Source organism: Taudactylus pleione, unplaced genomic scaffold (genome assembly GCF_031769625.1).
Source record: "Taudactylus pleione unplaced genomic scaffold, aTauple2 ptg000065l, whole genome shotgun sequence".
Lineage (NCBI taxonomy): Eukaryota > Metazoa > Chordata > Amphibia > Anura > Myobatrachidae > Taudactylus > Taudactylus pleione.
In genome coordinates, this window is record NW_028284467.1 from 8,449,181 (window position 1) to 8,476,491 (window position 27,311).

Sequence of the window (27,311 nt, forward strand, 5' to 3'; positions counted from 1 at the left end):
AATGACGCTGCTGTATTAATTATGCACTCCCTTAAAACGCCCGTTTTGACCTTTAAGCACGCCTGCGTTCGGATCTCCACTCCCCGTTTTCAAGCACCTTCCCCTGTTACCACCCACATACGCCTCATTCTGTCACTCAAAATAGCAGGCCCTCGCTATATTGCGTACCAACGATTTTCGGCCGCACTGACTGGTTCGCGCATGCATACTAAAAACCGTACGCATGCGCAGATGTGCGAACATCGCTCGGAATGAGCGTACTGCCGCTAGCTAGTGGCTCTGAATGAGGGCCCTAGTGTACTAAGTTAACATTCTTCTCACTGACAACACTGTGACATCTTGCATAGCTAATCTTCTCAACAGTACGGAACTGAGGAAAACACACGTCCGCCGAGAGCTACATGACAAACAGAATTCAACAGAAGGTACGGTCATCGTTCCAGAAATTGTATGTTAATTTCTTTTTCTGGTACTAGCAGCGTTCTGGTCATGGGTTTCACCAAACTTCCTGGACATTCAGGTCTCATCTCAAAATGGGTGAGAATCTGTAATGGAAAGCAATCCACCATTAAGAGTCAGAGAATGTGAATTGTTACAGATTAAACAATTATTTCCATTAAAAAGAAAAAATCAACAATACTACCATTTGTTATTGGTCATTGTATCTCTTCTCCATTTTAGTGCACCATTTATAGAGGTTCCCTACTTCAATAAACCATTACCCCATTGCATTTCCGATGCCACCAAAGCAGACCAGCTAACTACCTTGCCCATAACAATGGTGGCAATTTGTCAGTATGCACAAAGAGGTGATGGCCTTACCAAAGTGCCCTTTGAGGGCACAGATGTTTATTGGGGAAGTAGCATAGATCACAGGTTCTCAAACTCGGTCCTCAGGACCCCAAACAGTGCATGTTTTCCAGGTCTCCTCACAGACTCACAAGTGATTTTATTAGCTCCACCTGTATATTTTGTAAAATGTGTCAGTGAGTAATGAATACACCTGTTCACCTGCTGGGGACCTGGAAAACGTGAACTGTGTGGGGTCCTGAGGACTGAGTTTGAGAACCACTGGCATAGATTATGTTGCTAATAATCTTACAGAATAACCAAACAATAAAGTTATAGCTGAGTATAAATGTTGGGTGTATGTTTAACATTTCCTCTCAATGATTATATGCACTCACCCTTGAAAGTGCGAGATAGACCTCTAGTTCGGCTATTCTTTTCCCAATACAACTCCTTTTGCCGAATCCAAATGGAATAGAGGCATATGGGTGATGAGATGCATCTTTACTCAGCCAGCGCTCTGGGCGGAATTCATCGGGATTTGGGAAATACTTCTCATCTCTCGATGTAGCGTAGTGGCAGAGGGTAATAAGTGTCTGGAACAAATATGCTTCTGTTATTACTATGTCTTATATGTGGCAGGAACTGGGGTTATATATGTAAACAAGATCTAGGGCAGACCATGTATTTGTGAACCCACCTTCTTTGGTATGATGTACTCTCCTACTTCAATGTCTCTGTCTGATATGACTCGGGCATTGCCAGGGATAACAGGATAGAGCCTGTGAGGGAGAAGATAACGCAGAATTATGTCTGTTTTTCTGGGAAACGTTTGATAGCTAAAATATTAAATTTATTCACCATAATGCCCACATTTTTTCATTAGGTTACATAGAGATATGTGGTGACTGGTGTCATGTCATTCACTAGATACAATGCCCACCCCACTTCATTAATCCTTTTATGTTTATCTTTATTTTCCTTATTAATGTGATTCCCACCTTAACACCTCTTTCACAACCGCTTTCATTAGGGGCATTTTGGCAACATCAGCTGCAGTTGCTATGATCCGGCCCTGTAACACATCCTTAATCTCTGCATGCAGTGAGGCTTGGATTTCTGGATGTCGTGCTAATTCATACAGGCTCCAGGAAAGGGTACTCGATATCTGCCATGAAAATAAACCAAAGGAATTTACCAACAATTGTAATCACCAAAATGTGAAAAATAAAATGTCAGGTTTACGACAATGTAGTATAAATATTATCACTTTTATATCTACGTTTTCCTGATCTGAAACACTTGGCGCCTACAGTATAACCAATATCAGCCTCCCTTATTTCAAATGTAACTTCTGACATACTGGTAGGGCCGTATTCAGTTAGTTTTGCACCCGCGATAAAAGTTGCGCATGCCGGACTTTTCGCCTACATCGCGTACTTTAGCAGCGGAGACTTATCGTGCACATACCCGCTATTCACCCTATTCAATTCCAAAAGACGCAAAAACGGCAACACACGAAGTCAGAACAGGAGGAAAGTGGTGTCAGAATCGGGGAAATCAGCCTGAACTCCCCAAAAAGATACAGAAACATTGGGGATCAATGTAGTAGTGCCCGATTAGCCCTAATAAAACTGGGGTACTAAAGTTGGTACAATTGCCTCTAATTAGTGTCTTTGCACAAGTGGTGAAGAATGGCATAAAGCAGTATTTTTTGGAGAAAATAAGTAGTCCTGGCAAATTTGGGGTACTTGAAAATGGGTGCTAGCAACTTTTAATGTCTCTAAAGTGAGGTATTAATAAAAGTGAAATTCAACCCTCATACAAGCACCTACAATCTCAAAAACACTTGACCCCCTTCTTAGAGCACCCCCAGAACCTTATTTCGATAGTTTGCTAATTTTTCACCCCCACTTTGTGATTTTTTGCCCCCAAATTCAAAGTACTTTTTAGGGGTGTTCTTTGCTTTTTTCCTGGAATTTTGTGACGCAGTTGTCCTTTGGGGGCTGTCCCAAGGGCTCTGAGTGGTTTCCCCACCATTGCACACCCAAAATAACAATGTTGCACTTCTTTTCTCCTGCTATTCAGAGGCGAATCTTTTCCACCTATTACATTGCATTGACTTTCCACGTACACGAAAAGTGGGTTGACTTGAATATGGAGATAAGTTTCCCACAGGCGAAAAGTCGCAATCGGCGATACTTTTTCGCAGATCTCGGCTTTTCGCTTCTAATTGAATACGGCCCTTAATATCCACTGCCAATGTTTTACTTTAACTTAACCTCATGATCCACAATTTTTTTTATTTTGACATAAACTGGATATTATGGCGGCCAACACTAATCTTCTGATAGCAGAAGTGCACAAAATGAAGTTATATTACAGCCCAAACATACATTCATTGTTCCAAAAGCTGATACCAAATCATAATACCAGTCACTACCAGAAAATGATTTGTCTTTATTATCCTACAGTAAATACTGGTACTAATGCATAATCCTAATTGTTACACATTAATATTACTAATAAGTAATAAACATTACTGTTTTTGCAGTAATTACTCATTATTGCTCTTATAACTGTAAGTTCCCCTTGCTGAGTAACCCAGCCCTCATTGCTGTTCCCGATATCAGAAATACAATGCAAAGTGTGGGAAGCTGCAGATGAAGCCTCACCGTATCCACTCCTGCCAGCAGCAGCTCAGTCACATTGCCATAGACAGATTTCATGGGGATTTTCTCCTGAGCCAGATAATACGTCAGGTATTTCCCTTCCACTTCCTTCCCTTGTGACACTTTCTCCGCTACATCTGCCATTCTTTGGTCAATATGACCTTTGGCTGCAATACAAGAAGATTCAGGAAATTATGGAATTATTTCAATATGTTCATATTTAAGACATAACAGATTTTATTTAGGTTTAAACAAAGTCATATATATATATATATATATATATATATATATAAAAATGTGTGTGTTATTTAATTGAATAGAGGGTGGCGGCAAATAAAGAGGTTCAAAAAACCATATATATATATATATATATATATATATATATATATATATAGTGATTCTATTTTCAACTACAATATATGTGGCATACTGTCAAGTTCTTGCAAGACATCAAAATGTTAACATATATATTCCTGCAAATGCAATTAATTTTTAATATTAGGTTTATAATTGTTTCCTAATTATAAGCAAAGTAGTTTGGAGAAACTGAAAGAGCTAAGGGCCATACACTTTGTGATGGAGACACTCTGACCATCAGTGTGCCAAGCTTCCATAGTTCACTTCAACTTGCACCAACCTGCATATATTTATGTGATAACTATATTTTTTAATAAATAAGAGATACAAACAGTATAGTGATTGTAGTGAATGGTAAGTTACAGCCGCTTTATTCTAAACCTGCATTGCGAGATACTGTATAATGAGCTAGAAACTAGTAATGTTTTCATAAAAATAGTACTGTAACATCAGATACAGCTATATTATACCTGTGATATGTCTTCTAGTGTATAATATTTTCTTGTTTGTTTTGTTTTTTGTAATGTCATACAATTTCTTAAGCAATAAAAAAACAGGAACTATAAACATTACTTTGAAGTTAAATATATACCATAATTGGTCTTATCAATGTGTACACAGCACCGTTCTCATCTACTCTCACTGTTTGCCCATTACAGGTCAAAGACCCTGGATTCGGAATTGGGAAAGGTCAAATTGGCTAATGTAAGCCGACTGGGTCCTCCGTATAATCAAAAAGAGGAAATCACTATAGACCTTGGACTGATTGCTTCAACAGCTGATGTACAGAAAAGACAGCATACTGCCGAGCTTACATCAGCCTGACTCGCTACAGAAGATAATGACATGATTGTATTATATACCAGAACTTATATAACATTTATCATGGAAAACTTTCTTTTAAATATAACATATGGCCATAAGAAACATATTTTGCGCTAATGGAAATAAGTAGATCTATACAGGAATATATATTTTTTTCTTTTATATTATTGATACAATATGAGTACTGTAGTGGACATTTAGGGTTTCATCAACTATATATATATATATATATATATATATATATATATAGACAAAAGTGATTGGACACCCCCGCGCAAGCGAAGTGGTCCCATGCATACCATTGCGTACGAGTTCTAAATGGCCACTAATGTACACTAGTACATAAGTACACTTCTTAGGGAAGCCCATGCACTTGCAGTTTTATGGAAATAACGAACAATTTTATCAGGATGACAATGCCACCTGACATGTTTCCAAGGTGACGTTGGACTGGTATATAGAAAATTTGATAACCTGGATGGACTGGTCAGCTCAGAGTCCAGATCTTAACCCTATAGAGAACCTCTGGAGGAATTGAAGTGACAGGTGCGTTCTAGGCTGATCGACCTTCTTCAGTGTCACAGTTGGTCACTGTACTTTTGCAGAATGGCAAAACATACCTCCTGCTGTTGTCCAGGAACTTGTGGACAGTTTGCCAAGAAGGGTGTCTGTAGTAATCACTGCACGTGGTGGACCTACAAAGTACTGATGTCAATAAAATCTTGTTGATCTATTTGCTGTGAGTGTCCAATCCCTTTTGTCTACATAGTGTGTATATATATATATATATATATATATATATATATATATATATATATAAAATCACAAACTGTGGGGGCACTCACCATTGCAAAAAACATCCTTTTAATTACATACCACCAGTGTTATATGAAAGGCTAGATCCGACGTTTCGGTCCCATGAGATGCCTTTGTCAAGGTTCAGAATTGTTACATATATATATATATATATATATATATATATATATATATATACACACATATACACGCACGCACGCACAATGAATATATCTTTATCATTTGACATGTGATACAAGAAATGACATGTAAAGAACCTTACCGAAAGCAAACATGTAATCCCAGGATTCACAGAACTTTTGCCAAGGCTTTCTAACAATTTTGTGCAAAACTTTGGGCATAGCCATGGTGAGAAGCGTCATCACAAACATAGTGTTGATGGAATGAATGAACCTCTCTGTTTCTTTAGGGACTGTGGTCTCCAAGCAACCAATTCGTGATTCAAATAGTACAGAGGAAATGCCTAAAAAAAACAAAAAGGAAGAAACTAGTGATTAAAACATGCTTAATTTTAATTGCTTACAAATTAAGTCATATTAAGCTATAAAAAGAAATATATTCATTTTGATATCAACAGGAATCAAAGTAACCTTATACTATAAATGACATTAAAACCAGTATTGACAGTTTACCTTCTAATCCAAACCTGTAGAACTCGCTGGCGATGTCTGTGACAACGTGGTTTGGATTTTTACTCCGCTGGTGGTTGATTTTCTTTATCAGGTCCCCAACCACATCATTCAGTACGTCGCTGTAACTTTCCACCTCTTTAGGCTTCAGCATGTGTTTCCCCAGAATACTGCGAAACTGCTGCCATTCCTCTCCCTCTCTGCAAAGGATCACATAGCCAAATCAATAATACGCACATACCGCATCACATAGCCAACATATATACCTTATTTACAAAGAGCTAAAATTATCCAAGTAAACTGTGAATCATATTGGAAGGGAGATGTATCAAACCTTGGAGAGAGAAAGTGGAGAATTTGAACATAGCAACCAGTTAGCTTCTGTCATTTATCTAGCACAGTCTATGAAATGACATTTAGAAGCTGATTGGGTGCTATGGGCAACGTCTCCATTTTATCTCTCTCCAAGGTTTGATACTTCCCTAACTGAATACAATATCACATTGCAATCAAAACTAGGTTACAGAGTTTTACGAATTCATATTCTATTTACGAATATAGGAAATGGCACATAGCATAATAAGGGCGAAACTATTAAGTGTAATGGGAAGCCTAAAGCAGGATTGAGTCATCTGCAGGTATCCAACCTCTGTGGCAGTATAACACACGCCAACATTTGTCTGGGATTTGCAGTTCTACAATAGCTGGAGAGCCAAAAGTTGACTATTTCTGGTCTATATTGTGGAATAAATAATTCAGCAGGTTAACTCATGGTTCTGCTATAATAGAGTATAGTAGAACACATACGCTGTCAGCAGTCCGTATGAATGTCCCCTGTACTGCCTGTAGTCTTTCCATGACGAGAGATCAGACCGAATGGGATGTTTTCCTTCTTGTCGTAAAACCTGTTCAATCAATACTGGATCTGCCACGTGCACCGTCAAGATGGGACCAAAACTTGCCTTCCATACTGGCCCATACTTGGCTTTTCCCTGCAGCTAGAGGTAGAGAAACAAAAGTAAAATGGTTATGACTCAAGACTTCATGTACATTGCAATTCACAGTGCGATTAGCTGCAGTGGTACATATTATTGTACTTATACAGGACTATGCACTGCATCTGGTTTGTAGGAATCAACTGGTATAGCATTTTACTCCTTTCAACACATTTCCTGGAATTCCTACCACAATTTTCATACTTCCAATATTTTGCAAGAATAATTTATGACAAAAAAATTACCATTTAATGATAGTTAATGGCAAATGACAAAACTAAAATCAATAAATAAGCAGTAAGACTATATTTCCCTAAATTGAAAGTTGGCCTGTCATTAGGAATGGATATGTTCAATAATAGTAAATGGTGTATTATTATTTATGTGCCCAGGTGTAAATGCTGCTGCACCATGGATCAGATGCATCAGTGAGGTGTTTAACGGAGAGGGGAGCTGAGTCCCCTTACTATGGTGCTGATGAGGATTGCCACATGTGAAGAAACTAATGATACATTTCATAAAAATTCTGAATACAATCATTGTTATTGTGCGCAAAAGGAAATTAGTAAGAGAGGAAACTGGGATGACTCAGGATTTAATATGACAGATTACATTAGTTCTAACCTGTCTTACTGTAGCCTGAGGTCACTATCAGCAAATGTGTTCTGTAAGCAATGTCAGCTATATAGAGGTATTTCCCACATGTGTGCAGGTTTGTAGAACCAAAAACAATATTGAAACATTGAAAAGAATGTTTAGATGAGTTTACTGCTATTTGTGCATGTTAACGCTGATTTCACAGACATAACAGATTAACATGGTCAGTGTAATGATGTTATCATATATGATACGATATAAAACAATCACAGTGTTCTGTTTTTAGAATTCCCTTTAAAACGCAGACAGAACTGACATTGTATTGAGTATGGTAGCAAGATGACATATCATAGGATTCATTTTAATTCACTGTGGCACTGCAGTTGAACTATAAGTCCCAGCATTCCCTGCCAGACTTTCTGTGCATGTGCAGTTCTCTTCCACAAGAGCTATGTCCAGTATAACACTTGCACACTAAGGTACTGCAGGCCGTGACACATACAGAAGGGATGCAGTCTTAAACCCGACCGCGGGGATTCCGGCGCTCAGAATGCCGGTGCCGGAATCCTGACACCTGCCACAATCCTGGCACCGGCATCTCAACAGTGTATGCATACAAGCAAAGTAACTATGTATGACATCCAGTGCCAGCGACAGATAAGCAGTGTAACTCTGTATGACAGGTAGTGACAGATACGGAATAGTGTAAGCATATAAGCAGTGTAACTCTGTATGACAGGCAGTGACAGATACAGAATAGTGTATACATATATAAGCAGTGTAACTCTGTATGACAGGCAGTGACAGATACAGAATAGTGTATACATATATAAGCAGTGTAACTCTGTATGACAGGCAGTGACAGATACAGAATAGTGTATGCATATAAGCAGTGTAACTCTGTATGACAGGCAGTGACAGATACAGAATAGTGTATGCATATAAGCAGTGTAACTCTGTATGACAGGCAGTGATAGATACAGAATAGTGTATGTATATAAGCAGTGTAACTCTGTATGACAGGCAGTGACAGACATGGAATAGTGTATACATATATAAGCAGTGTAACTCTGTATGACAGGTAGTGATAGATACGGAATAGTGTATGTATATAAGCAGTGTGACTCTGTATGACAGGCAGTGACAGATACAGAATAGTGTATGTATATAATAAGCAGTGTAACTGTATGACAGGTAGTGACAGATACAGAATAGTGTATACATATATAAGCAGTGTAACTCTGTATGACAGGCAGTGACAGATACAGAATAGTGTATACATATATAAGCAGTGTAACTCTGTATGACAGGCAGTGACAGATACAGAATAGTGTATGTATATAAGCAGTGTAACTCTGTATGACAGGCAGTGACAGATACAGAATAGTGTATGCATATAAGCAGTGTAACTCTGTATGACAGGCAGTGACAGACACAGAATAGTGTATACATATATAAGCAGTGTAACTCTGTATGACAGGCAGTGACAGATACAGAATAGTGTATACATATATAAGCAGTGTAACTCTGTATGACAGGCAGTGACAGATACAGAATAGTGTATGTATATAAGCAGTGTAACTCTGTATGACAGGCAGTGACAGATACAGAATAGTGTATGTATATATAAGCAGTGTAACTCTGTATGACAGGCAGTGACAGATACAGAATAGTGTATGTATATAAGCAGTGTAACTCTGTATGACAGGCAGTGACAGATACAGAATAGTGTATACATATATAAGCAACGTAACTCTGTATGACAGGCAGTGATAGATACAGAATAGTGTATACATATATAAGCAGTGTAACTCTGTATGACAGGCAGTGACAGATACAGAATAGTGTATACATATATAAGCAGTGTAACTCTGTATGACAGGCAGTGACAGATACAGAATAGTGTATGTATATATAAGCAGTGTAACTCTGTATGACAGGCAGTGACAGATACAGAATAGTGTATGTATATAAGCAGTGTAACTCTGTATGACAGGCAGTGACAGATACAGAATAGTGTATGTATATATAAGCAGTGTAACTCTGTATGACAGGCAGTGACAGATACAGAATAGTGTATGCATATAAACAGTATCACAGGTAGTGACAGATACAGAATAGTGTGAATGAAGCACAGCACTTTTACAACTGACAGCATCACTGGTACAGAATAAGAATCATTCTCAGTAACGACCCATTATCACCTTACCTGTAACTGGTGCAGCCGGGACAACCCTCCCCTGCAGAAGATGTCAGCCAAGAAGCTGAGGGCAGAGGGTCCCGGGATATCTGCCAGGGACTTGTGTCTCTTAATGACTTTATCTGGACTCCTGAAAACAGACTCAGCCCAGACCTCAGTGAGGCTCCTGAACATCGGTGTAGACCTGGAAACCAGTTTAAGTGACTGTGCCATGCTGCCCCTGGGACTCCTGGGCAGTATGCAGGTGGTACCTTACTGTGCAGCATCCTCCAGCTATGCCAGACCTTCTATATATAGGGAAACAGCTCACAAAATCCCGCTGCCAGGTAGAATGAATGTGCGAGGTAATGACACGCCCCCTCACTGCTAGTCCCGCCCCAACCCGTCTCATCATCTACTATGAAAAATACTACAAGTGATTTCTACTAGGTAGAGGAGGAGATAGGCAAAACCAATCAGCAGTCAGGGGGCGTGGCCATGTGCCTGGCTATTGGACGCCGGCGGCATGCGTGGGGGGATGCCCGCAGCCTGGCTTGCACGTGGGCTGCTGATGACACCGGAGTGTGGACAGTGGAGATGGGATTGCGGTCGCTATTGGGGTGGGCTTCACACTTCTGCAGCGCTCTTTAAAATAAGCACTTATCTATCTGTTATAAGACGGTATAAGTAAAGTGATTTATGCTGAGAAAGATCCTTGGCCTGCACATCTACACTGTATAGTGGATGTTCCTATCTATGATGATGCCTCATATAGGATCACTACTCTAGGCGCAGTGCATAGGTGACACATGTCAGGCAGCCGGGCAGTAGCTAGATTGTAACAATTGACCAATTTAGTATTAAAATAATAGAACTAAGAAATAGAGCGGTACATGGGGACCAACTCATAAATTGCATTGCTTACTATTTGTTTGGATAATAGTAGAAGAACGGACTTGAAGTATGTAATTGTGTTTATACAAACATTGGGCCTGATTCAGACCCACTCGCGAGCGGCTGTCCGCTCGCAAGTGGGTCGATGTTATGGACTGAGCATGCGCACGACGGAGGGAGCTCCGTCGTGCGCATGCGCCAGACGCGACGAGCGAAGGAAAGTCCTTCGCTCGTTGTGTCCGATCAAAGGGGGCGTGCTGTCAATGTTGATTGACAGCACGCCCCCTTTGGTGGGCGTGCCGGGGGCGTGCCTCCCTGACGGGGGCGTTCCCACGGGAACGCCTCCCGTCAGAAGTCGGCCCACTGACATCACTAGTGATGTCAGTGGGAGTGATTTTGGCTCTGATAGAGCCAAAATCACTCCGGAGCTTGCGGTTGAAAACCTCAACCGCAGGCTCCGGCTCGCAAATTCGATGGTCGCGATGGTCTCGACCATCGCGACCAGCACAATGCACGCTCGTATAGCCTGTGGGTGGTGACCCACAGCTATACGAGCGTCCAGGAGGATGCTCCATGAAAATGGAGCCCGGCCCTCATTCAGAGCGTGCGCTCTGCTCAGAGCGTACGGCTCTGAATGAGGGCCATTGTTTTGAGTAGTTCTGCAGTACACTGTGCATACACTAAAGGTGCCTATACACATGGCGATATTTTACCCGATCTGGCTGATTCCGACACATCCGAACGACAGATCGTGTAAAATATGCCCAAATCGTGAGTCACCACTCACGATCACGATATGATGCGCATCCCCGCAGGTCGCACATCGCATCTTCAGATCTGCCGTGCTGTAGGGCAGATCTGACACTCTCAAGGTGCCAACACACATAACGATGTCCTCACGATACGATTTTATGGCCAATTTCCTCATGAACTTTCACGGGAGCTCCCTTGCCGTCGTGATCACGATTTGGAGTTAAAAATGTCCAATCTGACTAAAGATCCATCTTGCAGCCAATGCATTGTATCCCAGATTGGCTAATCTGCCCTACTACAGCACGGCAGATCAGAAGATGCGATGTACGACGAGCGGGGACGCACATCGGCATCGTGCTCGTGAGTATAAACTCACGATTTTTACTTTTTTTACCCGATTCGTCACGATTCGTCGAAATCGGCCAAATCGTGTAAAATATCGCTATGTGTGTGGGCACCTTTAAGTCACGATGCACTGGATAGTTTTGGAGGCACGATAGATCGTGTGTCAAATTGGCAGCATTTTCAGGCCAAATCGTGCCCACGACTGCTGGGGAGCTCCCGGGGAGAGTTCAGGGGAAAATCGTACACATCGTGGGATTGTGAGCACATCGCTATGTGTGTAGGCACCTTAATACTGATTGTACTTACCTTCCCTCGTGCGATCCCAAAATTTAGCATGACCGTCAGACCAACGGCATTTCAGTGAAATTGTTGTTGAATTGAGAATTGAGCAGATTGATGCAGTAGCTCCATAGTTGTTAGAAACTCCCAAGCACAGTGTATTTCTCTAGACATGATACGTTTATCATTTATTTATATATAGTGCCAGCATATTATACTGCGCTGTGCAGAGAATATTATAGCAGCCCCTTCAGTCCCTGCCCCATTGAAGCATGCAGTCTAAATTCCATAACACATAAAACACACTAGAGTACATAGGGGTCAATTCAGATCCGGATGCTAAGCTGCGCTCTCACGCAGCCAAACGGGGCCGGGTATGCAAATGCCGCGATCGCACTGTCTGGTGGAAGGACGCTCTCTATGTCTTAGAGAGCGACTGAAGAGTGAACGCATGCCAGTATAAAGACGCCTACCTTTCTTTCTTAGCACACGTCATCTCCAGGAACTGTATGATTAATCGGTTACATTGAGAATCATCGGAGCTGCACGCAGCGCTTGAGGTAGACCCTACCTCACCGCAAGCACTGTGATCAGTGCTGTCTAAAATACAACCGAGTGACGTGTACAATGACGCATCTTTGCTAATTATGCACACCCATAAAATGCCGTTTAGACGCCCCCCAGACATGCCTGCGTTCGCACATCCACTCCCCCGTTCACAAGCACCTTCCCCTGTTACCACCCACAAACGGCACTATGTGTCACTCAAATTAGCGTCCAGTCTGTACTATGAGCGCACGATTCCCAAGCGCAGTGAGTGACTCACGCATGCGCATATTGACGCAAACGGGCGATTATTGGCCATAGTGTGCGTCCGCGGCTTAGTGTCCAGGTCTGAATCAGGCCCATAGTGCTCAGCTCAGGAGACAATTAACCTACAAGTATGTTTTGAGCTGTGGGAGAAAACTTGTGCCCCCAGAGGATACTCACACATACCCACACTACCACAGGGAGAACATACAAACTCCACACAGGTGAAGCCCTTGTCAGAAGCAAACCCAGGGTAAGTGCATTTTTATGCTCACTTGGTAATATTGGTTAGCAGCAGAGAGAGTTAACTTACCACTTTGCCAAATTGATATGAGGGAATCTATCCATGTGTGACCTGGCTTGCCAGTTTATACATTCCCAAAAGAACTGCAAGCCAAGACTTTATTGGAAAAAAATTAAAGAAAGTAAATATGGGAAAAAAAGTTTTATTAGAATGAAAAAATGATTAAAACAATTAATATTTTAACTATTATACAAAAGAAAAAATACTTTATTTAATACTTTGCATGGGGAAGCTTACACTTGAGAAACTCAGTGAAACTGTGGTGTGATCTCCCATTTGACAGATGGGTGAAGCACTGAAAAAATGGGTGTTATTGTCGGTGAGAATGCTTATATTCACTTTGCTCCATATTATTAATGTTGTAACCATCATTGGAAGAATCTATTTAAAAAGCATCAAGGGGGTATGACTTGTTTTAGTAAGTCCATCCTCAGATTCTAGGTCATGAGCATTAAATTGCTATTATCTATACTTATAATAAAGGTTGTAATGGTTGTGTCTGTAAATAGATTTTTTTGAGAAATGTTCTCCTTGGGCCTGTGTATGAACTATGGTGACAAAAAAAATTTGGGGGGAATTTTTGTTTGTCTCTTCGTTCCGGCATCATGCAAAAACTACGGGATGAATTCGGATTGTGTTTTCAATATTGTATAGCTTCGTAACCTTAGTCATTATCTCAATGTGACACCAGGGAGAGGAGCAATAAAGGAAAAACCAGATGCTCCTCAAGCCAAAAATGACTAGATGTATATAAATATAATATTTTTGGGACAAATATACTTTTAGGGACTGTTTATGAACTATAGGGAGAAAAAAAATTGCTCGGAAATTGCACACTCCTTAAGTACAAAATGACTATATTTTTGAGAGTCAATTTAGGGACTGACCAGAATGGGAAGGCTTTGAAATTGTTGGTCAGCTTGACAAACTATTGCGATACTTTATATCAAAATTATTTTGCAGGAAAATCCAACAGCACTAATCAAGCAGCATATCTTGACTCATGAAGTTGCAGTATACATGTCAATCCAGTAGATGGCGCGCCAAGACAAAAACTAAATATCATAGAGTCGCTGCTCACGTTACTTGCAATCTTTCAGTGTTACTGTAGGTTAAGCGGCTTGCTCACGAGTTAGCAGTCCTAAGCATCTTTTTTTGTTAATACCTGAAGTAAAAACTGCAAATATTGTTTAGAAAGACATTTTGTGATCAATGTCTACAATGTAAAAATATACATCACAATATTAGATGCCAATACTGTCTTTGTAAAGTTAGTTCTGCTGAGCAATAACAGACATCCACGCGAGCGAAGATTTGGGGGGAAACGCAAGTGTGCAATAATTTGTAGGTACATCAATCAGAACAAATAGTTACCATCAATGTGCAAATCATGTCTTTAATTATATAATCAGTTGGGCGCATATGGAAGTTTGTTTCCGAACAATAACAAACTAAAGGGTTCTATTTACCATTGGTGACTAGCGAGCAGTGGTAGCTATTATCATGTATCACTGCATTTTACAGCACTATATGATGTATTATTGCCACTATTTACCACCCTGGGTGTCCTCGGTGATGACAAGTTTCCTAACGCTGCTGACAAATGGAGGAAGTGATTTTTCACTTTCTTGTTTATGCAATTTGCATGCGAATTTGATGTGGACGCATGCGCATGATGATGTAACCCGACAAGGGACCAGCTGTCATAGGTTCCATGTTAAAGGTAAGTAATGCCACCTTGTAATGGTATACTTTGCAGAGATAAACTGAGTAAATACAATATATGCTATAAAAGGAGTGGGAACAACAGATAAAAATGTAATAGAGAAAAGAAAAAAGTGGAGAGGCCAGGGGAAGGTGGGGTATGGGCTGGGAGGACAGGGGAAGATGGGGTATGGGCTGATGGAAAAACAAAACCTATACAATAGAGATTACTCTTGTTCATGACATGGTCGAATTATAATAGAAGGATAAATTAAAACACCTAAGAAGAGCAGTAAAATATAAAAATATAGCGGTATTAGAACAGAAAGTCTGACAGACCATGATTGTGGGGAAGTCTGAGATGAGGGGTTATGGAATACTACCACAGACACCATGTTTGAGCACATTTATGGGATCTTCTGTTTAGGTAGGCTGTGATTTTTTCCATGGCAGAGAGGTACTTTGCTTTAGCTAATGGCCAACTGTAAGGTAGAGGTATTATGGCATTTCCAGTGTGAGGCGATCAGACTTCTGGCTGCATTAATGATCTCAACCACCAGTATATAAGTGGATCTACTGTATGTAGAGTCTCCAGCAGAAGCCATAGATTCTTAATGATGGGGATATTTGCTGCTTTACTTATGAGATCTGCAATCTTGTCCTAAAATACCATTATCTTAGGACAGGATCACCACACATGATCTAATTTCCCATAACCTCTCCAGCATTGTGGTGACTGGTAAGTTGGATCCAGATATCTTGTGTAATCTGGTGGAGACTAGGTACTTGTAGTACACTTTATATGCTCTTTATGTTAGTTGCATTGAGATGGTGTCCTTTGAGGGACGAGCACTGTAAGGACGTCCTGCCAAACTGAATAATTTTACATGTTATCTTCTAAACCTGGAACTGGAAAATAAGTTCTCTGGAAACTATTTTGTTTTCTAGTTGAGAAATAAACACAACATGGATTCAGAAAGAGCACAGCTTCATGTTATCAGTGGGATTTGGGGGCACCATTCTCCTAGAGACTGTAAGTTACTCTTAACAATTTCTGTTGTGTCTAGAGGAAAATATTGTGTCATCACCTGGATGTCAGGATGCGGCCTGAGATTGGCCACTACTCACCTTTGCGCCGGCATCCTTGGGTTTAGGTGTCCAGTCACTGGGAGTGGAGGTGAGTGGTGTCTGAGTATTCTCCCCAGGGGCTGCTAGGGCTTCCATGCATGCATCCTGGTTTCCGGGGTGCTGGGCATCGGCGCAGCCATGTTGGTCCATATCATCTGACTAGTCTCTCCCAATGGTAGTCCTGTGGTCACTCAGCTGATTCTCTGATCCAATGATCAGCTACCCAGGGGTATTTAAGTCTGACTCCAGGAACAGGAAACTGCTGTTCAACTTCGCTGTTCCAGTGACTTGGGTTACTCACCAAGTGTTGCTCTGTGTTATTTCCTTTGGAGTGTTGCTTCAGCCTACTCACAGTTCTCCAGTATGTATTGTAATAGCTCCCATGCTAATTCTCAGTCTGAGACTTTAGGTCTCTCTCAGCAGTCCAGTGTTTCATGTTGTTTTTCCTGTGTTTTGTAGTGTGCTGCTAGCTCTTCTGCAGCTTCCCTGTGTTACTGAGATGTCAGGTTTCCTGCTAATTTCTAGTTAGTTCTCAGCTGGATCTATAGCAATCCCCGGTACATGTCTGTGTCCACTTCTCTCTGTATCTCTCTGTGCAAATCAGCACCTGAATCTGTAGCAGTTCCCAGTACTTTTCCCTGTGTTCTCAAGCAAACCTGCGATTAGGATCTCTTCATTCTCCATCACCAGTGTGCAAGTATTTAGTTATCTCCAGTGTTCAAGTATTCCGTTCTTCATCTCCAATATTCAAGTTTTCAGTTCATCTCCAGTGTTCAAGTATTAGTTTATACACAAGTTCATTTAAAATAGTTCCGGTCTTTCTGCCAGTCCCAGGTACCTGTCCAGAGGGCCGCGACCTGCCCACTTGGTGCAGCGAATCCCAAATCCAGACTGGAGGGGTCACTGGTGAAGACCACCAAGTGGGTTAGACTCCGCACCTCTGGGCAGGTCTAGCCACACCTGGGTTTGCCCGCAATAGGGAGACTGTCACTTACCTAGTTGTTCCCTAGTCACCCTAACCCCCTGGCTCACTGTCCTCCAAAGAGGTACTCTTCCACCATTTCGTGACACTGGATGAAGTACTAAACTAAATATTGTTTTGAATAAAGCAGTTCTAGAATAAAACTGACATTCACTCTGCTTCTTCCTATCTATCATGGCATTGTGCACAGCCTCTCTCAATCCCAAATTTAGTACACTTGTATCCATGGTGAGGCCAGGAGCTAAATCTTTAAAAACTATCAATTTGTCAGTATGTGCTACGGGTTCGGTACCGGATGCCGGCGCTCGGGATCCTGGTAGAATCCCGATGCCAGCATCCCGACAGGGTAGGAATTGTCGGTCAGTATTCTAACCCTCCCCCTCTCCCTACCCTAACCTCTCCTCCCTAGTTCCTGACCCTAACATCCCCCCTAGTGCCTAAACCTAACCTCCCCCTTCCTGCACCCTAAACCTAACCCCCTTAGTGTCTAACCCACTCCCTAGTGTCTAACCCTAATCCCTAACCCTCCCCCTAACCCTGATACTTACCGTCGGGATGCCTGAGCCTAACCTCCCCCCTAGTGCCTAAACCTAACCTCCCCCTCCCATCACCCTAAACCTAACCCTCCCCCTTAGTGCCTAACCCTAACCTTCCCCCTAGTGTCTAACCCTAACCCCTAACCCTCCCCCTAACCCTACTACTTACTGTCAGGATGCCGGCGGTCTGAATGCCGACACCGAGATTCTGACAGATGTTGGGATTCTAGCGCAGATGTTGGCATTCTGACTGTCAGGATTTTGACTGGATCCCTGTGCTACACATTGTATGATGCACTAGTTTATAACTGTGCCGTTCATATCCTACACATGAATCGTAAGGAGAGGGACCATGGTAAGTAAAATGTTTCACAGTAAAATAAATATACAATAAATGTGTTGCAGATAAGACTCAGGTATAACGGGGTTCTTCTGCTATGGCCAAATCACAACCATTGGCATGCTGTGTGTCAGATTTAGTTGAACACTACCAGGAGATTACATACATCTGCCATAGGATGAAGTTTGCTTTTACATACATTTTCCAGATTAGTCAAGTATAAGTGAACAGACATGAAATACACATGTTGCTGCATTGCTCTATTGCAGTGATATCACACGCATGCTGAATGTCTGCACTCCAGAGATGAAGTGTGGCGCTGGAGTCATGCAACAGGTGTAATTCATGTGTACATACATTTACATGGCTGGTAAACCTACTCATAACTCCTCCTTACAGCAAGTAAGGTATACAAATAGAGATTAGCTATTAAACAGTATAGGTAAAAGATCACAACCTTTAACCTCATTATTTTGAGAACATGATTTTTCACAATTCTTAGCGTGCTGAGAAACAACACAGAAGTTCAATGACCACCAGAGAATGAACCTTATTTCAAATGTGTTCAAGTATGCAATTACTTTTATAAGAGGCTAGTTAGCTTGAGAAACAATGACAGTCTATGGATGGAGGAGCAGCAGGAGAAAGACAGGATGAGGGAAATTATTTCAAATGAACAGAAATCATACGCTTACTATTAGTGGATAATGGAATGAATTCTGGGTGTAACCAGTAAAATCTATTCTCCAGTCTAAAAGATTTTCCATTATTACATTTTTTTTAACATGGTTTTAAGGCTTCTCATTTATAGGCTTTAGAGACGTTTATGGAAAACACAATCGCCCTCCTACACCCTATCTAATAACGACACAAATATAATGTATCCCAAATAACTAACATATAGTAAAGGTATTTTGTTCACTTTAAAATACAACCACCATTGTCCAGCATAATACGCATAGCTCTATTTGCCCATTCTATAATACAGCTTCCAGTGCACCGTATATAAACTGCTTGGCAATATTGAGCAGAAGTTTGAATCACCATTACTTTATTTATTGTTATAATTATTATTAGTTTTGATTTTTGAGGGCACAACCATCAAAGTGATTTGCAACCTCATACATCCTATGGCTGAGCATATTATGTACTGTGTGTACTGGTCCTATTTTCTAGTATGAATACAGCAACCATTATCTAGAATAATTTACCTTAGGCCAGGTACACATCAGAACAGTGTGTATCTCGGCCGACGGCATGATCGATGGGACAAGATGTTGCCATACACACTGAATTATATATATATCGTTCGTGGCCACATTCAGGGGCGCCGAGAGGGGGGGGAGCAAGTACTAATTACCTGGGCCTGGGCTTGTTGGAGGGGCCCAGGTTCGACGCCACCCCCCCCTCCCTCTTACCTGCCAGTAGCCTAGTACATGTGAGCATGCAGTAGTGTGTACACACTAGACATTGTGTACGATATGTCGCGCCAATCCGCGGGATCAGACGACATACCGCGTGATGTGTACCCTCCATTAGTGCTGCCATCTCATCTCACTTGTTGGGTTAGAGCCCTGGTGCAGCTGTAACTATCTGTGACCCTGATTCACATGTGACGCAAATGGCTTCTCAGCTGTGATCCTGTACACTGTGTGGTTGCGAAAATATGCAAATGTCGCAGTCGCTTATCTTTGTACTGAGACGCCCTCTGACTGCTTCTCAAGACTGCCGCTTGTGTATGGGGATACAACCATCAGATGCACATCGGTTAATAATAAATGACCATCTGAGCAACCTTATGGTCGTGCAGAATGGCCATGAAAACTGAGACAGGGGAGGGATAAGAAAATTATTAATAAGAGGTGGTATCTGGAATTATTCACCTCAGGGTGCACTCACATAGACATAAGGATACATATAATACAATAAAATCTTTTATTAAAATTACACAGTATTAACATATAAAAAACATTTATAAATCAGCATCTAAATGGCCATTCTCTCATATCCATCATAATGGATCAATAATAGCGTGTGTGAACAATCAAAGGACCACTTGTATAAATAAGTATATTGATCTCCTTTAAGGTTGTAAGTCCAGAGGTCACCAACCTTAATTGTGGTGTGATCTACTCGAGACAAATGAAACCTCCTGAAGCTAGTACTATTATTATAGAAATAAAAAATCTAGCTTATAACCAAACAATTTAAGGTCATTTAATGAAAATCAAAACAATGTTTCATAGAAAACAAGAATGAATTTAATTCATACAGTGATAACGTTGCAAGTGTTAAATAACAGGCACATTTCTCTATTAATAACTAGCCCCAAGTAGGTAAGTGAGGTAGAGGAGCAAAAGATATAGGCGGGGCTGCTGTGTGATTTTCCGGGAGGGCTGGGCAGGAGTCACTCGCAGTGTTTGTCACATATCTGATGGTCACGGAGTTGATCCGATGCTGCGTCCTCAGATGCAGAAGCAGATCACAGAAGCCCTCAATCTCTCTCCACTTTGTCTCTCTCCCAGGCTTAGTACAGCTACCCCTTAATCTGCTATCACTTTAAACAGTGGTGCTAACAGATGTTCACTAATGGGCTTAATAAATAAGCTCCACAATTTGTCCCCTTATCTGACTGCCTTTATAAAACATCCTTGCTTGTATTCCCTTCTCTATAATCTCTTTAGACATCAATGATTAAAATGTATTAATTACTTTCCAGTTATGCACTTTCTGATCCACTTTAAAATGAAATCTCCATTGCAGATCAATGTTTCTGAGTCACACAGGCGTGGCTCATCAGTCCAGCTTCCGTTTGCAACATAATTAAATATTTTGTTGCCACATAATTAATCAACACCTGGCACCTCATTGTAGCCCTATCAAGAGGAATGATGCACACAGTTTAGAGAGGCTACTGTCAAGTCTTGATACTAAGTGGAAAGTGTAGTTTCTGACCTGAAATGAACTGTATGTTTTGTTACCGTGTTCTGTCTGCATTTCTGTTTTTTTTCTGTGCTTGAGACATGGATTTTGCACCTTTACTTATGATCCAAGCTCTCATCTAAACTACTTTACTTGTTCTTTAGACATAAACAACTTAATTGCCAACAGGACCTGAAGGCCCTGGACAGTGCCAGAACCCCCAGCGCAACTCCACCCAGGGGTGCCGAGCATATGTAAAACTAGAGATCTACGATCTACGAGAACGGGTGATCCCAGTTTTAGCACCATGTCAGATATTGTGTTACTGTTTCTTGGGAAAAAAATTCTATCACATATATTTATGTGTTGAGAGAGAGAGAAAGAGAGAGAGAGAAGAGTCCTTGAAGAAGGCAGCACTCAGAGACTTGAAATTGAAGAAAATACGTGGTATTTATTTTCAACATTTCGGGGAACGAATCCCCTTTGTCAGGACACAAAGGGGATTCGTTCCTCGGTACGTTGAAAATAAATACCACGTTTCTTCTTCAATCTCAGAAGGGTGCGTGCAGAAATGTGTCTGAAACCCCCTGGTTAGGGCACACTAATTGCAGGTAGCGCGCCCTAACCAGAATTTTAGACGGGTTTAGCCGTTTTACATGGCTAAACCTCGTATTATAGGCGGCGAAGAGGGCGATAATTAATAAGTGCCCAGAACAATTGAAAAGCAAACTGAGCGCTCATTAATCATCATGACCAAAAAAACATTTGAATCGCCCCCATTGAGTGCTGCCTTCTTCAAGGAGTCCATGTTTGGGAGTTGCATGCCTCCTAAGGTAGACTGAAAGTTGCTTTATATACAGAGCCGTAACTAGTGCTCCCAGCGTACGGTGCAGATCACGCCCCCGCCACGTGACCTCACACAGAGGGGGCGGGGCCACAATTGCCAGTGATTACAGCAATGCAATGAGCTTCCCCAGGATGCTCCGGGGAGCTGTAACGACAGCGGTGTGACCATCTGAAGGGTCCTAAGGACACTCAAGGTGGCACTACTGTATAGATTCTGATTGCAGGGTGCCATTATATGCTCTGGCTATAAGGTGCCATTCTAGGCTCTGTGAGGCCACACCACTTGCACAGCCCTAGTTACAGCCCTGTTTATACCCAACTCCAGAATGGATCAGCACTCCCTTCAATGATATATACCTTACCCGGTGCCCACACAATCTGTATATTGGATCTCCATGAATGCCACCTCCAGCAGTGGGACTGCATACCTGGCCAGTGGTGCTGAAAGATGACGGCATCACGTTCAGCACATCCAGCTCCTAGGTAGTGACAGTGTGAACACAATCCATCACCAAGGAAAAACAATATCGCTATCAAAGACAAATACAAATTACAACATACAAATATTATAACCAATCAATTAGAACAAAAATACAAAATATCAAAATATTCAACCATCAATTATAACATATCAAATGGTTATATATCATAGAGAATGGTTACACATTATAGAAAGATCTTCAATGCAATCTAATTGAAATATATATATATATATATATATATATATATATATCAACCATCACCATTAGAAGTTAAAGCAAACTAACACATAAATATGTACATACAAATCAATTAAAGCACTACAGTCCAAGTTGGTCATTGAGACCTTTAGGTACCAGAGTACTTAGGAGCTGATTCAGACCCAGACGCTAAGAAGCATTCGCTCATAGCTGCCAATGGTCCGCATTGTGCGCATACGTATGAACTGCAGTGCGCTTGTGCGAACCACTGCGATAGATCGGGAAGCATTCGCTCGCCCAGTATAGACAGCCCAGCTCAATGAGTGAGAGGTCAAGTCATTTGTGGGTGGTAACAGGGGCAGGCCACTAGAAACGGGGGAGTGGAGGTGCGAACGCAGGCATGTATGACCATCTTAACGCCATTTCAGAGGCGTGCATAATTAACAGGCAGTGTCATTGTACACGTCACGTGGTTGTATTTCACACTGAAGTGATTGTAGTGCTTGCGGTAGGGAATTATTATTATTATTATTACATTTTATGTATAGGGCGCCACAAGTGGTCCACAGCGCCGTACATACAGTAAAGGGTAAACAGAACAGTACGTTACAATACAGTAACCAACTTATAAACAGAGCACAAGTAACAATTAGCAACACAATTCTCCATACACAGTACAGCTCTGAAGGTGAAGGCTGTCATAGAAGTGCTATAGAAGAAGGCTGTGAGACAGTGGGGAGGGTATAGTCAACCTCAAGTGCTGTATTCACTTCCGATGGTACCCGATGTAGATAGTTGCATACACTTCCTGGAGATGACGTGCGCAAATGGGCGTCTTAAGACAGGCTGGTGGGTGTCTGCAAACACAAAGTGATCGCATACCAAGACATAGTGGGCGTGCTTATGCCTTGCCGTGAGATCACCTGCCTTGTTGGGTGTGTGCCGGATTTGCATACGCTGGGTGCGAGCGAACACTGAATGAGCTGCTTAGTCTCATAATCCATTTTGTCTCACATTGGGGCAATTTTAACATTCAATTGCCACCCCTAATAGCAGCTGGTATATATATATATATATATATATATATATATATTCTAGAGTTGCAGGGGGCAGGGCATCTGATAGTGAAAAGGGAACTTTTGCTCCCAAAAAAGGTAACATTGCCACTCAAACAGGGAGCATGGTGTCTCCAGCTGGAACCCTTCTGTGTCCCCAGCCAGCCCCTTTCTGTGTCTCCCCAGCAAGCCTCCTTTTTGTTTCTTCCCAGCCAGCCCTCCTTCTGTGTCTCCCCAGCCAGCCCTTCTGTGTCTCCCCAGACAGCCCCCCTTCTGTATCTCCCCAGCCAGCCCCCTCCTCTATCTCCAGTTCAGCCAGCTCCCCTTTTGTGTCTTCAGCCCAGCCAGTCCCCTTCTGTGTCTCCAGCCCAGCCTGCCCCCCTTCTGTGTCTCCAGCCCAGCCAGCTCCCCTTCTGTGTCTCCAGGCCAGCCAGCCTCCCTTCAGTGTCTCCAGCCCACCTAGCCCCCCTTCTGTGACTCTAGCCCAGTCAGCCCCCCTTCTGTGTCTCCAGCCCAGCCTGCCCCCCTTCTGTGTCTCCAGCCCAGCCAGCTCCTCTTCTGTGTCTCCAGGCAAGCCAGCCCCCCTTCAGTGTCTCCAGCCCACCTAGCCCCCCTTCTGTGACTCTAGCCCAGCCAGTCCCCTTCTGTGTCTCCAGCCCAGCCAGCTCCCCTTCTGTGTCTCCAGGCCAGCCAGCCCCCCTTCAGTGTCTCCAGCCCACCTAGCCCCCCTTCTGTGACTCTAGCCCAGTCAGTCCCCCTTCTGTGTCTCAATACCAGGCAGCCTACACACTTTCTTGTTGCTCCGAGTCCATGCGACATGGATCCTCTCTTGCAGCAGCCTGGTGTGACATCACAATGTCACGTGCCTGGTCTCCAGAAAAAAATTATTGCATGACGGTGGCTGGGCAGTGGTGGGCGGGCAGCAGGTTGGGTGGTGGGCTGGCCGGTGGATGGGCAGTGGCAGGTCAGCGAACAGGGCTAATGGGTGGTTCACCCCCAGACCACACCCCAGTTTTGCCAATGGAGCGAAGAGAAGGGGGGAGTGGGTACTAATTACTCGGGCCTGGTGTTGGAGGGGCCGCCAGAATCAGTGCATCTGTGGCAAACAATGGAGTCACCAACTGTGACACACCCGCATCTGGTTAGCCACCCCCGTTACCACCCAGAAGTGCCCACTGAATCTCTGTGCGCCTAAAATGCGTTCTGTATGCAAATTTGTTTGGGGCGCATGGGCGATGCCATTCAGTCGCATGCGCAGACTGAAAACAGCGACTGCTACCATGTAGCTTCAATACTGCGTGCACCTCTGACACGGCCTTAATCTCCTATTGAATTGTTAAGGAATCTCCACAGTAATGATGGGGAAAATGTAACTAGTAGTACAAACCTTGGTTATTGCGTGACTAATATGCGCTGTTCAGACAATCTCACATTCCAGGACATGCCTATAGTGCAGGGATTAATAGTTAAACATCTGACCATGTGTTGCATTATGCAGAGCATGACACGGCCATTGTACAACAGCAGGATTCTTGGGAACAAACTATTTCTCAGTGTTAACATTTTGTTGGTAAAGTTGTGATTTTGCTGTGACAGCGAGTCCAGGTTCTTTTGAAAACCATGTCCATGAAAATGTCCATTATTAAGTTGCAGAAACTTTCCGTACTGTATATGTATTAACTGTTGAAAATACACAGCCTCTTACATTGAATAAGACAGATTCATATGCTCACAGAATTATTTTCTTTATCGGTAGGCTCTAGTGTTTGGGTTATATTTTAATTTATAATATTTACAATATTAGAGTTATATTTTACGGTAGGTAGAAAAGACACAAAGAAGGGTATGCGGGGCATACTCAATGTTATTTGTGTTTCGAACTCGCCGCCAGTTACAACAGCAGGCACCAATGCACCTGAGCAATTCAATATTGCTCCTATGCTGGAACATAGGGCCTGATTCATAGTTGTACTTTAATGCTGCTGCTGTTTCTTTGTACTCAACTGTTATGCAACAATATGCAAATGTCCCAGCCGCAGGGAGATGTATTGAGACGCCCATCTGCAGCTTTGCACATCCAAGTATCAGCGTAACATGTTGCAGCATCTGTGTACAGTCGCAGATCTTCCGATTATTGCAGTCCTGAGTGAGTCTATGGCTTTGCAGAAAAGCCGTGGGAATTGAGACGCTGGGCCCATATTTCTTGTACATGGGATCGCAGATGAAAGATGTGATATGCCCCCTACATGGCTGCGACATGCCTGCATTCCTTGCCTCCAATCACTGCGAATAAAGAGTCACTGTGAGTGACTACAGTAATGGTCCTTGATGTATGCACACTGCCACTTAGTTGCATGCGTAAACATCGTAAACATCGAAATAGCATTCAACTCTGAATCAGGCCCAGTATTGAAATCGGCACGGCGGCCATTATCCGGGCATTTTGTGTAGCGCTTCTCCAGTTGACGTGGGACTTCGGAGCCCCTGTCTGTACTACAGTACGTTATGCCAGACGTTACTTCTGAGTATGAATACATTTGAAACTATAAAATTATCTCTAAAATGAGATCTAGTGGAAATGCAGACAAAACAAATATGAAATGCCCAATGAATTAATCTGTGCTTGGTGTGTGCTTTTACTAACATTAAAAATGCCATCTCATACCAGAGTGTATGTAGCCTTACTCAAGGATGATAGAAACATCAAATATATATTTTCATAATTGTCTGTAGTGTCTGTAAGCAATGACACAGGAGGACATTGCCTCTACATTAATGACAACTGGCCAGAGGTAATACATAAACTGCAATCCTTCTGGTCCAATCAGGACAAATGTGTCCAATCTTTCCTCAAAACATGAACAAAATAAACCAGCTAAACGCAGCCAGAATTGGATAAGTAATAAATAGCTTTGCTGGTTAGGAAGAGTGTGATGCCATTACTAACAGGTATTATCCACTGGTGCACTGTCCATTAATGAGAAAAAAGACTTTGATTCACTTTGTTGGAGAGGGGAATTATTATGGGTGAATCATTGTAAGACATGAGGGGGCCTGTGTCTGTATGTTGAGGCATCTTCTCCCCTGAAAATGGTGCAAGTGCAGAAGGTGACATAGGGCCTGATTCTGAGGAGCATGCAATAACGATGTTCACAAAGTGCTTTGCTACTGTTCGTGTTATGAGAGTGTCAGGCATGTTATGGGAGTGTCGGGGAGTGTTATGGGAGTGTCGGGCGTGTTATGGGAGTGTCAGGCATGTTATGGGAGTGTCGGGGCGTGTTATGGGAGTGTCAGGCGTGTTATGGGAGTATCGGGGAGTGTTATGGGAGTGTCAGGCATATTATGGGAGTGTCGGGGAGTGTTATGGGAGTGTCGGGCGTGTTATGGGAGTGTCGGGGCGTGTTATGGGAGTGTCAGGCGTGTTACGGGAGTGTCGGGGCGTGTTATGGGAGTGTCAGGCATATTATGGGAGTGTCGGGGAGTGTTATGGGAGTGTCGGGCGTGTTATGGGAGTGTCGGGGGGTGTTATGGGAGTGTCAGGCGTGTTATGGGAGTGTCGGGGAGTGTTATGGGAGTGTCAGGCATGTTATGGGAGTGTCGGGGAGTGTTATGGGAGTGTCGGGCGTGTTATGGGAGTGTCGCGGCGTGTTATGGGAGTGTCAGGCGTGTTATGGGAGTGTCAGGCGTGTTATGGGAATGTCAGGCGTGTTATGGGAGTGTCGGGGAGTGTTATGGGAGTGTCAGGCATGTTATGGGAGTGTCGGGGCGTGTTATGGGAGTGTCAGGCGTGTTATGGGAGTATCGGGGAGTGTTATGGGAGTGTCAGGCATGTTATGGGAGTGTCGGGGAGTGTTATGGGAGTGTCGGGCATGTT

At 42.6% G+C, this 27,311-nt stretch overlaps 1 protein-coding gene across 1 annotated transcript; it reads right to left on the reverse strand.

Annotated features, from left to right (window-relative positions):
• Positions 1 to 431: 431 nt before the first annotated feature.
• On the reverse strand, positions 432 to 10,093 carry CYP27B1 (cytochrome P450 family 27 subfamily B member 1). The gene is made up of 9 exons (XM_088466227.1): positions 9,890 to 10,093; positions 6,896 to 7,086; positions 6,092 to 6,288; positions 5,722 to 5,922; positions 3,465 to 3,628; positions 1,791 to 1,957; positions 1,490 to 1,571; positions 1,188 to 1,385; positions 432 to 545 (listed from the first exon to the last, which is right to left on the reverse strand). The coding sequence occupies exons 1-9, from the start codon at positions 10,091 to 10,093 to the stop codon at positions 432 to 434; spliced, it is 1,518 nt and encodes a 505-aa protein (XP_088322353.1).
• Between the last annotated feature and the right edge of the window lie 17,218 nt (positions 10,094 to 27,311).

What these genes read in the sequence shown, in the direction of transcription:
- CYP27B1 (XM_088466227.1), bottom strand. Translation starts at nt 10,093, where the DNA reads ATGGCACAGTCACTTAAACTGGTTTCCAGGTCTACACCGATGTTCAGG. An exon ending in CCCGGCTGCACCAGTTACAG is followed by an intron (nt 7,087 to 9,889) that starts GTAAGGTGATAA and finishes CTCTACCTCTAG; the next exon opens with CTGCAGGGAAAAGCCAAGTA. An exon ending in TCTATCTCGCACTTTCAAGG is followed by an intron (nt 546 to 1,187) that starts GTGAGTGCATAT and finishes TTTCCATTACAG; the next exon opens with ATTCTCACCCATTTTGAGAT.